The sequence below is a fragment of the Pseudophryne corroboree genome, chromosome 2 (genome assembly GCF_028390025.1).
Source record: "Pseudophryne corroboree isolate aPseCor3 chromosome 2, aPseCor3.hap2, whole genome shotgun sequence".
Taxonomy (NCBI): Eukaryota; Metazoa; Chordata; class Amphibia; order Anura; family Myobatrachidae; genus Pseudophryne; species Pseudophryne corroboree.
In genome coordinates, this window is record NC_086445.1 from 436,806,125 (window position 1) to 436,822,514 (window position 16,390).

Below are 16,390 nucleotides of genomic sequence, written 5' to 3' on the forward strand. Positions count from 1 at the left end.
GATTCGGTTTTGAGAACCGAGTAAAACCGAGTAAAACCGAATCCGCTCATCTCTAGTTTTTATACGAGAAAATACCCCACCTGTGCCCTGTGACTAGTGGAGCGGCTGTCCTTTAGTGTCCACGCCAGTGCGCGCGGCCCACCTCCCACGGCCGCACTGGATTGCGATAATAGCAGGCCCAAGAGACCCCTTACCTCCCCTTGTACCTGCGGCCACGCGATCCCGGAAGGCAGCGGCGAGTGTGTGTGACTGACTAGAAGTAAACCGGAGCCTCCGCTGTAGTTACCCGGCAACCAGGGCGCGGGAGTATACAGCGCCACTGAGGGAGTGATGGAGCTGCAGCAGAGGATGTCTGACATTCATTAAAGCTGCAGCCCTTGAAGTCTTTATATTTCTTCTTTCTGAAATTAAGCTTAAAATATGGGCTGCAGGAGCAGCCCCTCTGTTGATTGTCTGCTTACTGCATGGCACCAACTTACAAACTGAGCTCCTGTGCACGGAGGCGGGGTTATAGTGGAGGCGGCGCTGTGCATCTTGGGAACAGTCAAAGCTTTGAGCCTGTTGGTGCCTCGGATCAAGATCCTACTCTACACCCCGATGTTATTCCTTGTGGAGCCCAGTGTACCCTGCAGCAGAAAAAGCTGTTTTTCCATTATTTTTCCTTTTAGAAAAAGCAATTGATAAAATAGAATTGTTGTAAAACAAATGTGTATCTAAACATAGAAGCTGTTTTTTTTTTCCTTCACATTTTGCTTCTCTTATGCTCTGTAATAAGCAAACATAGCATTGAGGAAAACACCAAACACTACAGTATACATATTTAGGATTTTAATATTTTCAAAGACAGATACAAAACGAACAGTAACCTTCATAGTTAACATTTGTAAATATATATATGCACAAGTCGAATATTCTTACAAAAACTCAGATTCTCTGTGCGTAAACTAGTGTTTATTTTATAATTAAATGGACAATACTTTAGGGTTAGTTTAGATAAGCACCAGTGCATTTTGAATAGAGTGGACTCAAACATATAATAACTGACCCATTAGTTAAACCATGTCAATTCAGTTACATAATAGACTATATTCAACACATATAGCATGGATCTAGATGAAATGTCAATGCATTTTCCACTGATGATCAATGATCCTTTTGGAACCACCTTTGAAAACACACCTGTACTTATTAGAGCAAGACACTGTGCGTTAAGAATTCATATCAAAGTTTTCAAGACAAAAAAAACAGTATTGTATTCTGTGAGACACCTATTACATATTGTGTACATAAATATACTAAAATAAATATGGCTAAAATACAATTATGTACGTCTGATAAAAGTGCAGTTAGGACTAGTATGGCAGAGATGACCATGACAACTGGTTTGGCAGAGATTTATATGGTATCTGCAATAGGATCAATTTATGCACACATCCATACTTCAGAGAAGTCTAACCATATAAATATGTAATCTGAGGTCTAAAAAATGGTGGCGCACACTGCACAAGTAAATACATGCAGTTCACAAATACAAAAAGGACAAAGTTCCCACTGAGTAGGACACTCTGATTGGTAGAGAAACTTAATATAAGTATAAAATCTAAACGAGATAGAGTAGGAAATTGCTAAAGTAGCAGTACTGTGGGAATAATCCATGTAAACCAGCAAAATATACAATTTACATGTGCACCACCATTTTTTAGAAATTGGATTACATATTTATATGTTCAGACTTCTCTTTAATATGGTAGTCTGCATGATTTAATCCTGCTGCAGATACCATATAAACCCCAAACAGGTTTGGTAAGAATTTGCTCCAAAACATGTTATACTACATTAGAATTAAAGAAGAGAAAGGGAAGAAAAAAAAAAAGAAAAGAAAAATAGTAGCTTCTGCTCCTACCTGGAATGGATATGTTGTATAGAGCAACAGGAATTAAACATCATGACTCATAAAATATTAAAAAGAAAGCTTTGTACAAAAGTATTGCATTTTAAAAGGTTACTTCGTTATATTGTGAAGCATGATTAATCGTCCTCGTGATGTTCTTTCCCAAAACAAGTCTACAGCACAAAAACAGCCTCAACAGAAATGCTGCATACAAGCATCCATGTTTCTAAAGACTGAGGTTCACATTTCCGGTATTCGGTTTGCCACTACTCAGGCTGTGAATCATAGCAATCATATGTGAGTGCTTGCTCAATTCTTCTTGTTGGGATTTAACAATTGCCTCCTTTTCTTCCAAACGTGCTTCTAACTGAGTCTTTTGAACTTCTAGTGAAGATGCCTGTAGTGTCAAAAAAAAAAAAAAAAAAAAAAAAAAGATTACAATTTTAAATCTACAGATGTGTCCTCCTATATCTGTGCTGCAATTACGTTAAACCACCCTTCTAGTCGTGCACTGTTTTTGTCTGGGTGGGTAGTTTTATACCCAGCATTTTCATATTTCATTACAAATCGATAATTAACCATACCACAGGAAATCTTGAAAAATAGTTAGAAAACTACATAGACTAGTAGGTTGAATTGGCTCCCCCCCCCAAAAAATAGGATTTTAATACCTATCAGTAAATCCTATTCTCGCAGTCCATAAGGGATATTGGGGACACATTAGTACGATGGGTACAGTGATCGCGCTGAGCCAAAAAAAAAGTGGGTCCCAGGGACCCTTCACTTTTAAAAATTGGGGTCCTACCGGTCTTTTTCTGGGTCCCATCGGAATGAAGGTTCTTATTAATTTTAATCTTGTTTGGACACTACAAAAGTGTTGCAAGATGGGGGGATGGGGTTACAGTGCTGCTGGGCTGTGTAGCATGCAGGACACCCTGCACCAGAGCTGTAACTAGACATTTTGGTGCCCTTAGGCAGAAAGTGAATTGGTGTTAGACCACTTAGACCATAAAGAATAGGTATTGCGCGCCACAGGCGCGCCGCAAAATTTTAGGGGTGTGGCTTCATAGGGAAGGGGCGTGACCACATAATAGTGTCAATTCACATTACACCACACAGTAGTGGCGCTTATACACATTGCACCAGGTAGAACCTCCTATGCACACTGATCCAGGTAGATCACGTCATACACTTTGCTCCAGGTACAGCACGTCATACACTTTGCACCAGGTACAGCACGTCATACACTTTGCACCAGGTACAGCACGTCATACACTTTGCACCAGGTAGAGGACTTATACAAATTGCACCAGGTAGAGAACGTTATGCACATTATGCCAGGTAGAGCACGTTATCATACACATTGCGCCTGGTAGAGCACGTTATCATACACATTGCGCCAGGTAGAACACGTTATCATACACATTGCGCCAGATAGAGCACGTTATCATCATACACACTGCGCCAGATAGAGCACATTATCATACACACTGCGCCAGGTAGAGCACGTTATCATACACATTGCCGCTAGGTAGAGCACGTTATCATACACATTGCGCCAGGTAGAACACGTTATCATACACATTGCGCCAGATAGAGCACGTTATCATACACACTGCGCCAGATAGAGCACATTATCATACACACTGCGCCAGGTAGAGCACGTTATCATACACATTGCCGCTAGGTAGAGCACGTTATCATACACAGTGCGCCAGGTATTACACGTTATACACACTGCGCCAGGTAAAGCACGTTATCATACACATTGCGCCAGGTAGAGCATGTTATCATACACATTGCCGCTAGGTAGAGCAAGTTACCATGCACATTGCGTCAGGTAGAACACGTTATTATACACAATGCGCCTGGTAGAGCACGTTATTATACACATTGCACCAGGTAGAACACGTTATTATACACAATGCGCCTGGTAGAACACGTTATTATACACAATGCGCCTGGTAGAGCACGTTAATATACACATTGCACCAGGTAGAGCACGTTATCATACACACTGCGCCAGATAGAGCACGTTATTATACACATTGCGCCAGGTAGAACACGTTATTATACACAATGCGCCTGGTAGAACACGTTATTATACACAATGCGCCTGGTAGAGCACTGAGGCACATTGCAGTAACCACTTATCACCTCCAGTTGCACGAAGGGGACGTTTAACACAAGTGGCTCCGCCCCCAGCAGCAACTCACTGACACTCACCATTTTTTCTGACAGCACAGTGCAGTGAGTGCACTGGCACAAGTAGCCAGCCTGCGCCTGTAGTAGCCGCAGCCTGGAGGAGCTCTATGTGAAATCGCAAGCAGAGGCTGTTCTCTGGCAAGAAGGAGCTCCTCCAATCGCTTCCCCTGACGGGCTGGCCACTGCTAAATATACCGATAATCAGTTACAACTGTGTCAAAGTAGTGGAGCCCCAGGTGCAATGGGAAAGTCAGTGTCACTGCACAGTTGTACTGATTACTGGTATATTTAGCAGTGGCCAGCCCGTCAGGTGAAGCAATCGGAGGAGCTCCTTCTTGCCAGCCTCTGCTTGCGATTTCACAGATAGCTCCTTCATGCTGCGGCGCCGGCTGGCTACTTGTGCCAGTGCACTCACTGCACTGTGCTGTCATAAAAATGGTGTCAGTGAGGCCCTGACACTCTGAGCGGCCTCACATTGCACACACGGAGCTTGCAGCTCCCGGACATCCCGCATCTGCACCAGCTACTCCAGGTGAAGCGGGGCGATGCAGCACTGTCTACTGCTTACCTACAGCGGGAGCTGCGCAGCCCGGGCGGCTCCTGCTGGAAGGTGGTTGTCTGGTCTTGGTGGGGCGTTGAGCGGGTCCCGGGTAGGGGGGTGGCGGCGGGCAGATCCGGAGCTGTACTCCCAGTCGCAGAGGAGGGTGCTGGCGGCAGAGCGGAGGTGGAGCCGGCTGAGCGGGGCCAGTCTGTCAGCCCTGCAGCACAGATTCATGTGCTGGCGGGGAGCAGGATTCAAAGCGGGAGATGCTGCAGGCTGTGATTGGATGGAGCCTACAGGAGGTGATTGGCTGAGGAAACAGCCAGTCACCTCCTGCATTCCGCTGACAGGCTTAACACATGCAAACACATTCAGATGAGCGCGTCCTGTGGGACCCGCTCATCTTCTAAATGTGAGTCCTGGCCGGCTGTTTCTGGGTAAAATACGCGCCATAGCGCGTTTTTGCGATCACTGGGGTATAACCAGGGTCCAAAGGAGTCAGTGCGCTTTAAATTTCTTCACTAGGCATACTGGCTCCTTACCTCTATATGCCCCCCCCCCCCCCCCCCCTCAGGCAGTTATAGGTAAAACACTGCCCGAAGGAGAAAGGACTTATTCGAGAGAAGGATCGTTAGCAACAAAAAACAGTGGTGAGATTTATACACCAGCACCACCAGCAACGGCTGGCAACAAAAAACAGCAACAGCCAAACAGATAAGACCAGCAGCAGCTGGCAACCAAACAGCATCAGCTGAACAGGGAACCACCAATGGACAACCTGCAGAAAAGTCACCGCACTGAGGTGCGCGCCCAATATCCCTTATGGACTACGAGAAAAGGATTTACCGGTAGGAATTCTTCTAGCATCCATAAGGGATATTGGGGACACATTAGTATGATGGAGATCTCCCAAAGCTTCCACAACGGGCGGGAACGTGCGGAGACTGCTGCAGGACCACCTGCCCAAAATGGGTATCCTCTTTAGCCAGGGTATCAAACCCGTACAACTTCACAAAAGTGTTCTTCCCTGGCCAGGTAGCAGCTCGGCACAGTTGTATGGCCGAGACTTCACGGGCAGCCGCCCGATCTTGTAGAATGGGCCTCCAGAGATTGTGGAACAGGCAAGGCTGCCAACATGTAGGCTTATTGGATAATGAGCCGAAGCCAACGAGCAATGCACTGCAGGGCAACCTTTTTTTGCGCATCATACAGAACGAACAAGGAATCAGTCTATCTGATTCGAGCCGTTCTCTTGACATAGATCTTTAAGGCTCTCACAGCATACAATGCTTCCGAAGGAGCAGAAACGCCAGAACAGGACGGAATTACAATAGGCCGATTCAAATGGAATGCGGAGCCGACCTTCGGCAGGAACTGCTGCCGAGTCCGGAGCTCCGCTCTGTCCTCGAAAAAGACCAAATACGAGCTTTTATGTGATAAGGCACCCAATTCTGAGACACGTCGAGCAGAAGCCAGGGCCAGTAACATCCCCATCTTCCACGTGAGGTACTTGTCTTCTACCGTCATCAGAGGCTCAAACCAGGAAGACTGTAGAAAATTCAACCCCGCATTCAAATCCCAAGGTGCCGTGGGCGGCACAAACGGAGGTTGTATGTGAAGCACCCCTTGCAAGAAGGTCTGAACTTCTGGTAACACTGCCAATTTTTTCTAGAAGAAAATTGAGAGGGCTGAAATCTGGACCTTAATGGAACCCAGACGTAAGCCCTTATCCACACCAGCCTGCAGGAAATGGAGGAAATGTCCCAAGTGGAACTCCGCAGATGGATACGAGCGCTTCTCGCACCAAGAGACATATCTTCTCCAGATATGACGATAGTGTTTTGACGTCACAGGTTTCCTGGCCTGAACCATAGTAGCAATGACCTTCCTAGAAAGACCCTTGTGAGCTAGGATGTTCCGCTCAACCTCCATGCCGTCAAACGAAGCCGCCGTAAATCCAGGTAGATGAACAGTCCCTGCTGAAGAAGATCCCTTCTTAGTGGCAGAGGCCAAGGGTCTTCTACGGACATGCCCAGAAGATCCGCGTACCAAATTCTCCAGGGGGAATGAGGATTGCCTGAATCCCCTGGTGTCTGATCCTCTTTAGTACACGTGGGATCAACGGGATTGGAGGAAAAGGGTAGACCAGCCGATACGGCCAAGGTGACGTTAATGCATCCGCCGCGCTCGCCTGAGGGTCCCCGGTTCGCGAGCAATAGTAGCGAAGCTTCTTGTTGAGGCGAGATGCCATCATGTTGATTTGAGGGCAACCCCACCAGTCGATGAGCTGTTGGAACACCTGAAGATGTAGTCCGCACTCCCCTGGGTGGAGATCGTGACGACTCAGGAAGTCCGCTTCCCAGTTGTCCATTCCCGGAATGAAGATTGCGAACAGTGCTCTTGCATTTCTTTCTGCCCAGAGGAGTATTTTTGACAGCTCTCGCATGCAGGCCCTGCTTTTTGCCCCTCTTTTGTTTATTGATGTACACCACTGCCGTGGTGTTGTCCGATCGCCTGATCCCAAGTAGAGGAGAGGCCTGAATGAGAGCATTGTAGATTGCCCGAAGATCCAGAATGTTGATCAGAAGTAGGGCTTCTTGGGCAGACCACCACTTGGGTGACAGCACCCCATCCTCTCAGACTCGCATCCATTGTGAGGAGGATCCAATCCAGAATCACGAAGCTTCAGCCTTCCAGAAGATTGGATGACTGCAGCCGCCACAGGAGTGAAATCCTGGCCCGAGGCGACAGTTGAATCATCCGATGCATCTGAAGATGTGAACCGGACCACTTGCTCAAGACATCCAACTGAAATGTTCTGGCATGGAATCTTCCATACTGAATTGCCTCGTACAAGGATGGATATTCGAGCAGGTCGGAGAACCATGCGGATCGTTTCCTGGAGTGTTCTCGCTTTTTCCTCTGGGAGGAACACTTTTTGCGCCACAGTATCCAGTAGCATTCCCAGGAACAGGAGCCGCTGAGATGGCTCCAGGTGGGACTTCTGTAAGTTGAGGATCCACCCATGGTGCGACAGAAGCTGGATAGTGCGATCTATATGGAGCAATAGAAGCTCCCTGGATTCTGCCTTTATCAGGAGATCGTCCAGGTAAGGGACAATTTTGACCCCCTGGGCTCGGAGCTGGAACATCATCTCCGCCATCACCTTCGTAAACACCTGCGGGGCTGTAGACAGACCGATGGGCGATGCCTGGAACTGGTAGTGATTGTTCAGCAGGGAAAACCTCAGATAAGCCTGATGAGGAGGCCAAATTGGGATATGAAGATAGGCGTCAATGATATCCAGGGAAACCAGGAATTATCGTTCCTCCAGGCCTGCAATCACTGCTCATAAAGATTCCATCTTGAACTTGAAAACCTTCAGGTAAGGGTCAAAGTACTTCAGATTCAAAACGGGCCTTACTGACCTGTCTGGTTTTGGCACTACGAACAGATTGGAGTAGTAACCTTGTTCTTTTTGTTGCAGTGGCACTGGAACAATGACTTGTGATTGAGCCAACTTTTTGATGGCCAGCAGCAGCGTAACGCGCATATCCTCCAAAGCTGGTAAGCTTGATTTGAAAAATCGTTGGGGAGGAGCACCGTCGAACTCCAGCTCGTATCCGTGAGAGAGGAGATCTCTTACCCAGACATCCTGGCAGGAACTGTCCCAGATGTGGCTGAAGTGTCACAACCGAGCTCCCACCTCGACATTCCCTCAGGGTGGGCGTGCACCGTCATGCTGAGGCTTTAGTGGAAGCTGAACTGGTGTTCTGTTCCTTAGAGCTGGCAATGGCTGGTTTCTTAGGTTTACTTCTGGTGCCTCTAGCCGCATTGGAGGCACCTCTGGCCCTAGATTGAAATCTGGAGTACCGAAAGGACTGAGTAAACGGCCCTGGGTAGGTCCTTCTAGCTGGCAGGGCCCCAGAGGGGAGAAACGTGGATTTCCCTGCAGTAACATTAGAGATCCACGTATCCAGTTCACCCCCGAAGAGCCATTCCCCTGAAAAGGGAAGACACTACACATTGTGCTTGGATTCTGCGTCCGCAACCAACTGACGCAACCACAAGGCCCTGCGCGCCTAGCATTAATATTGCCAATCTCTTTGAGAGAGTCACACAGCACTCGAGCAGTGTCCTGGATGTGTTTTACGAGAGTCACCGCAGTAACCAGGGAACTATTCCCCGAGAGGCCCTCCTGTGTGTGAGTGGCCCATGTATGAATGGCATGTGTCATCCAGCAACCTGCTATGACAGGTCTTTGAGACATACCTGCAGCTGTGTAAATAGACTTCAGTGTGGTCTCTATTTTTCTATCCCCAGGGTTCTTTATGGTAAAGAAACCCAGAGCAGGGAGTACCGCCTTCTTAGAAAGGCGAGAGACTGATACCTCCACAGCTGGGGGTACTTCCCATAATTTCCTGCCTTCAGGAGCAAATGGGAATGTGTGCAAAAATCGTTTCGACACTTGGTATTTATCTGGATTTTTCCAGGCTAACGTAAATAGGTCCTTTAATTCTGTAGAATCAGGGGAAAGTGACACTCAGTTTGTTTTGTGAGAGAAAAAACGACTGCTGAATGGCAGCGTCCTCTAGAGGGAGTTTTAACACATCCCGTATAACCAGAATGAGGGGTTCAATGCCCTGTGTATAAGAGGGTTCCCCACCAATGGGGTCCACTTCCTCCCCATCCTCCTGTATTTCTTCCTCTGAGAGTAAGGCAGGTAATCCACGTTTTTGGGGACCTGTAGATATAGGGTGAGGAGAGGTATCCGCCCTAGCTGCCCCATCTATACCCATCGTACTAATGTGTCCCCAATATCCCTTATGGATGCTAGAGAAATAAAAATAAATTACCCCTACTTTGTATGCTCCATTGCTGACACAGAGCATTCGAGTGAGTAAAGGACCAAGGAGCTCCCTCTCTGGTCAGGACACAATATGGAGGGACTGCTACTTCCAGTGCCTCATGTGCAAAGTAAAATCAGCTGAGCAAATTGGCAAAGTTAGAGCTGTTACCTCTGACCTAAGGATCAGTCAGAGCCATTAATATACTAGGAACCTGCTCAGAGGTATCAAACCCAGCTTTTGTGATGAGTCTCAGCAGGCAAACTCAGAACTACAGTCCAGAGGAGGACTGAACAGTGCAAATAGTGCGTATCAGGTGAGTAGCGCAAGTGAAATGCTGCTGATCGGATGCACAACACGCACACACATTCCCTTACAAGTAGCAACCGCCAAAGAGTGCACTTCCATACGGGGGAGCCAATGGCAATTAATGCAGTCTATTAACTGCTCAAGGAGCAATCCATGGGAATGGTATCAACTCCCCAAGCTGCAAGGGTTTACAGCCCATCAATCAAATGGAACGCATCGCAGGTGATAAGAGGGTGCTAATCTTACATACCTTACCTTGGTCTTCAATTCTAGGAGAACCGGGATAGCTATCAGCCCTCAGTCATAATAAATCTCATCAAGTTTGGCACCTTGGCATTGATGGCCTAAAACCTCAAAGGCATGACTGAAGGCAAAATGAACTGGTACCAAGAAAACAACGCTACAGCTGGGTGCCTTAAAAGCCAAATATAGGAGGTAAAACAAAGGTACCTCAATCTGCCAGACTGCATATGCTATGGTCCCTCAACAGCCATAGTAAAATGCAGCAATTGTATGTGTTCCACCCAGCAAAACGGACTTATTTTGAAAATGAACATATGCCAGAATCCTAACTACAGCAAAAAAAAAAATTGTTTTGTTTATTTTATTACATTTTGCTAAAAATTAATCAAGGAAATGAAGACTCTTACCCTAATGCTTAGTTCCTTCCTTGCTTGTTCAGTTTTACTTAATTCTTTACGAAGGATGTCAATAGATTCTTCCATATCTTCTTTTTCCTTTTGTTTAGATTTAACCTTGTCCTCTAGGCCCTTGACCTTCTGTTGGAAGGCTATAAAAAAAAATAAGAATTTACTCACCGGTAATTCTATTTCTCGTAGTCCGTAGTGGATTGTGGGAACTCCGTAAGGACCATGGGGAATAGCGGGCTCCGAAGGAGACTGGGCACTCTAAGAAAGAATTAGGACTACCTGGTGTGCACTGGCTCCTCCCTCTATGCCCCTCCTCCAGACCTCAGTTAGGGAAACTGTGCCCGGAAGAGCTGACACAATAAGGGAAGGATTTGGAATCCCGGGTAAGACTCATACCAGCCACACCAATCACACCGTACAACTCGTGATACTATACCCAGTGAACAGTATGAACAACAACTGAGCCTCTCGAATAGATGGCTCCACACAATAACCCTTTAGTTAGGCAATAACTATATACAAGTATTGCAGACAATCCGCACTTGGGATGGGCGCCCAGCATCCACTACGGACTACGAGAAATAGAATTACCGGTGAGTAAATTCTTATTTTCTCTGACGTCCTAGTGGATGCTGGGAACTCCGTAAGGACCATGGGGATTATACCAAAGCTCCCAACCGGGCGGGAGAGTGCGGATGACTCTGCAGCACCGAATGAGCAAACTCAAGGTCCTCCTCAGCCAGGGTATCAAACTTGTAGAATTTGCAAACGTGTTTGAACCCGACCAAGTAGCAGCTCGGCAAAGTTGTTAAGCCGAGACCCCTCGGGCAGCCGCCCAAGAAGAGCCCACCTTCCTCGTGGAATGGGCTTTTACCGATTTAGGATGCGGCAGTCCAGCCGCCGAATGTGCAAGTTGAATCGTGCTACAGATCCAGCGAGCAATAGTCTGCTTTGAAGCAGGAGCACCCAGCTTGTTGGGTGCATACAGGATAAATAGCGAGTCAGTTTCTCTGACTCTAGCCATCCTGGAAACATATATTTTCAGGGCCCTGACTACGTCCAGCAACTTGGAATCCTCCAAGTCCCGAGTAGCCGCAGGCACCACAATAGGTTGGTTCACATGAAAAGCTGATACCACCTTAGGAAGGAATTGGGAACGAGTCCTCAATTCCGCCCTATCCATATGAAAAATCAGATAAGGGCTTTTACATGACAAAGCCGCCAATTCTGATACACGCCTGGCCGACGCCAAGGCCAACAGCATGACCACCTTCCACGTGAGGTACTTTATCTCCACGGTTTTAAGTGGCTCAAACCAATGCGACTTTAGGAAATCCAACACCACGTTGAGATCCCAAGGTGCCACTGGGGGCACAAAAGGGGGCTGAATATGCAGCACTCCCTTTACAAAAGTCTGGCAGTGAAGCCAGTTCTTTTTGGAAGAAAATCGACAGAGCCGAAATCTGGACCTTAATGGAACCCAATTTTAGGCTCATAGTCACCCCTGACTGTAGGAAGTGCAGAAATCGACCTAGCTGAAATTCCTCCGTTGGGGCCTTCCTGGCCTCACACCAAGCAACATATTTCCGCCATATGCGGTGATAATGTTTTGCGGTCACATCTTTCCTAGCTTTAATCAGTGTAGGAATGACTTCGTCCGGAATGCCCTTTTCTTTTAGGATCCGGTGTTCAACCGCCATGCCGTCAAACGCAGCCGCGGTAAGTCTTGGAACAGACAGGGCCCCTGCTGCAGCAGATCCTGTCTGAGCGGCAGAGGCCATGGGTCCTCTGAGATCAGTTCTTGAAGTTCTGGGTACCAAGCTCTTCTTGGCAAATCCGGAACCACGAGTATAGTTCTTACTCCTCTCCTTCTTATTATTCTCAGTACCTTGGGTATGAGAGGCAGAGGAGGGAACACATAAACCGACTGGTACACCCACGGTGTCACTAGAGCGTCCACAGCTATCGCCTGAGGGTCCCTTGACCTGGCGCAATATCTTTTTAGTTTTTTGTTGAGGCGGGACGCCATCATGTCCACCTGTGGCCTTTCCCAACGGTTTACCATCATTTTGAAGACTTCTGGATGAAGTCCCCACTCTCCCGGGTGGAGGTCGTGTCTGCTGAGGAAGTCTGCTTCCCAGTTGTCCACTCCCGGAATGAACACTGCTGACAGTGCTATCACGTGATTTTCCGCCCATCGGAGAATCCTTGTGGCTTCTGCCATCGCCAACCTGCTTCTTGTGCCGCCCTGTCGGTTTACATGGGCTACCGCCGTGATGTTGTCTGACCGGATCAGCACCGGCTGGTGTTGAAGCAGGGGTCTTGCCTGACTTAGGGCATTGTAAATGGCCCTTAGTTCCAGAATATTTATGTGTAGGGAAGTCTCCTGGCTTGACCATAGTCCTTGGAAGTTTCTTCCCTGTGTGACTGCCCCCCAGCCTCGAAGGCTGGCATCCGTGGTCACCAGGACCCAGTCCTGTATGACAAATCTGCGGCCCTCTAGAAGATGAGCACTCTGCAGCCACCACAGCAGAGACACCCTGGTCCTTGGAGACAGGGTTATCAGCCGATGCATCTGAAGATGCGATCCGGACCACTTGTCCAACAGATCCCACTGAAAGATCCTTGCATGGAACCTGCCAAATGGAATTGCTTCGTAGGAAGCTACCATCTTTCCCAGGACTCGCGTGCAGTGATGCACCGACACCTGTTTTGGTTTCAGGAGGTCTCGGACTAGAGATGACAACTCCTTGGCTTTCTCCTCCGGGAGAAACACTTTTTTCTGGTCTGTGTCCAGAACCATCCCCAGGAACAGTAGACGCGTTGTAGGAACCAGCTGCGACTTTGGAATATTCAGAATCCAGCAGTGCTGTTGTAGCACTTCCCGAGATAGTGCTACGCCGACCAACAACTGCTCCCTGGACCTCGCCTTTATAAGGAGATCGTCCAAGTACGGGATAATTAAAACTCCCTTTTTTCGAAGGAGTATTATCATTTCGGCCATTACCTTGGTAAATACCCTCGGTGCCGTGGACAGACCAAACGGCAACGTCTGGAATTGGTAATGACAGTCCTGTACCATAAATCTGAGGTACTCCTGGTGAGGAGGGTAAATGGGGACATGCAGGTAAGCATCCTTGATGTCCAGTGATACCATGTAATCCCCTTCGTCCAGGCTTGCAATAACCGCCCTGAGCGATTCCATTTTGAACTTGAACCTTCTTATATAAGTGTTCAAGGATTTCAAATTTAAAATGGGTCTCACCGAACCGTCCGGTTTCGGTACCACAAACATTGTGGAATAGTAACCCCGTCCTTGTTGAAGGAGGGGTACCTTGATTATCACCTGCTGAGAATACAGCTTGTGAATCGCCTCCAGCACTGCCTCCCTGTCTGGGGGAGCTGTTGGCAAGGCTGATTTGAGGAAACGGCGAGGGGGAGACGTCTCGAATTCCAGCTTGTACCCCTGAGACACCACTTGTAGAATCCAGGGATCCACCCGTGAGCGAGCCCACTGGTCGCTGAAGTTCTGGAGACGGGCCCCCACCGCACCTGGCTCCACCTGTGGAGCCCCAGCGTCATGCGGTGGACTTAGAGGAAGCGGGAGAGGACTTTTGTTCTTGGGAAGTGGCTGTATGGTGCAGCTTTTTCCCTCTACCTCTGCCTCTGGGCAGAAAGGACGCGCCTTTAACCCGCTTGCCTTTCTGGGGCCGAAAGGACTGTACCTGATAATACGGTGCTTTCTTTGGCTGTAAGGGAACATGGGGTAAAAATGTCGACTTCCCAGCTGTTGCTGTGGAAACGAGGTCCGAGAGACCGTCCCCAAACAATTCCTCACCTTTGTAAGGCAAAACCTCCATGTGCCTTTTAGAATCTGCATCACCTGTCCACTGCAGAGTCCACAATCCTCTCCTGGCAGAAATGGACATTGCATTAATTCTAGATGCCAGCCGGCAAATATCCCTCTGTGCATCTCTCAGGTATAAGACTGCGTCTTTAATATGCTCTATGGTTAGCAATATAGTGTCCTTGTCGAGGGTATCAATGTTATCAGACAGGGAATCTGACCACGCAGCAGCAGCACTGCACATCCATGCTGAAGCAATAGCCGGTCTCAGTATAATACCTGAGTGTGTATATACAGACTTCAGGATAGCCTCCTGCTTTCTATCCGCAGGCTCCTTTAAGGCGGCCGTATCCTGAGACGGTAGTGCCACCTTCTTTGACAAGCGTGTGAGCGCTTTATCCACCCTAGGGGATGTCTCCCAACGTATCCTGTCCTCTGGCGGGAAAGGGTACGCCATTAGCAACTTTTTAGAAATCACTAATTTCTTATCGGGGGAAGCCCACGCTTCTTCACACACTTCATTCAACTCATCAGATGGGGGAAAAACCATTGGTTGCTTTTTCTCCCCAAACATAATACCCTTTTTTGTGGTACCTGGGTTAATGTCAGAAATGTGCAACACATTTTTCATTGCTGTAATCATGTAACGGGTGGCTCTGTTGGAATGTACACTAGTCTCATCGTCGTCGACACTGGAGTCAGTATCCGTGTCAGCCATCTGAGGTAGCGGGCGTTTTTGAGCCCCTGATGGCTTTTGAGACGCCTGGGCAGGCACGGGCTGAGAAGCCGGCTGTCCCACATCTGCTATGTCGTGAAAACCTTTTATGTAAGGAGTTGACACTGTCGCGTAATTCCTTCCACATATCCATCCACTCAGGTGTCGACCCCGCAGGGGGTGACATCACATTTATCGGCACCTGCTCCGCCTCCACATAAGCCTCCTCATCAAACATGTCGACACAGCCGTACTGACACACACAGGGAATGCTCTGACTTAGGACAGGACCCCACAAGTCCTTTGGGGAGACAGAGAGAGAGTATGCCAGCACACACCACAGCGCTATATAATGCAGGGAGTTACACTACACAAGTGATTTACCCTATAGCCGCTCTATATATATAGTATTTGCACCTAAATTTAGTGCCCCCCCTCTCTTTTTTACCCTATTGAGCCTGGAAACTGCAGGGGAGAGCCTGGGGAGCGTCCTTCCAGCGGAGCTGTGAGAGGAAATGGCGCCAGTGTGCTGAGGGAGATAGCCCCGCCCCTTTTTCGGCAGACCTCTCCCGCTCTTATAATAATAATGTGGCAGGGGTATTTTACACATATATAGCTTCTTAGGCTATATTATGTGTGATTAGCCACTTTAAGGTACTCTAATTGCTGCCCAGGGCGCCCCCCCCCAGCGCCCTGCACCCATCAGTGACCGGAATATGTGGTGTGCACAGGGAGCAATGGCGCACAGCTGCAGTGCTGTGCGCTACCTTAATGAAGACCGGAGTCTTCAGCCGCCGATTTCCGTGAAGATCTTCATGCTTCTGGCTCTGCAAGGGGGACGGCGGCGCGGCTCCGGGACCGGACGACCGAGGCTGGGCCTGTGTTTGATCCCTCTAGAGCTAATGGTGTCCAGTAGCCTAGAAGCCCAAGCTAGCTGCAAGCACGTAGGTTCGCTTCTCTCCCCTAAGTCCCTCGTTGCAGTGAGTCTGTTGCCAGCAGATCTCACTGAAAATAAAAAACCTAATAAACACTTTCTTTACTAGAAGCTCAGGAGAGCCCCTAGTGTGCAACCAGCTCGAGCCGGGCACAGATTCTAACTGAGGTCTGGAGGAGGGGCATAGAGGGAGGAGCCAGTGCACACCAGGTAGTCCTAATTCTTTCTTAGAGTGCCCAGTCTCCTTCGGAGCCCGCTATTCCCCATGGTCCTTACGGAGTTCCCAGCATCCACTAGGACGTCAGAGAAATAAACAAACAATTGAAACCATCAACAAATGGTTCCAGACAAGAAAGAACATTTCTCATAAGTTAAATTAAAATCTATGTAATCTTTAATGTGATAAACGAAATATACTGCAGGAAAAATGGTTTTGTCCTAAGAGTCTAAT

The 16,390-nt window shown here is 48.1% G+C and overlaps 1 protein-coding gene across 1 annotated transcript in view; it reads right to left on the reverse strand.

Annotated features, from left to right (window-relative positions):
- Positions 1–813: 813 nt before the first annotated feature.
- The window catches only part of CIP2A (cellular inhibitor of PP2A), a 156,204-nt gene continuing 140,627 nt past the window's right edge, over positions 814–16,390 (reverse strand). Inside the window, exons 20-21 of the mRNA XM_063953637.1 lie at positions 10,444–10,583; positions 814–2,288 (exon numbers count right to left, since the gene is read on the reverse strand). Coding sequence (XP_063809707.1) covers positions 2,118–2,288; positions 10,444–10,583 — 311 coding nt within the window. The 3' untranslated portion in view covers positions 814–2,117. The remainder of the gene's footprint in view (positions 2,289–10,443; positions 10,584–16,390) is intronic.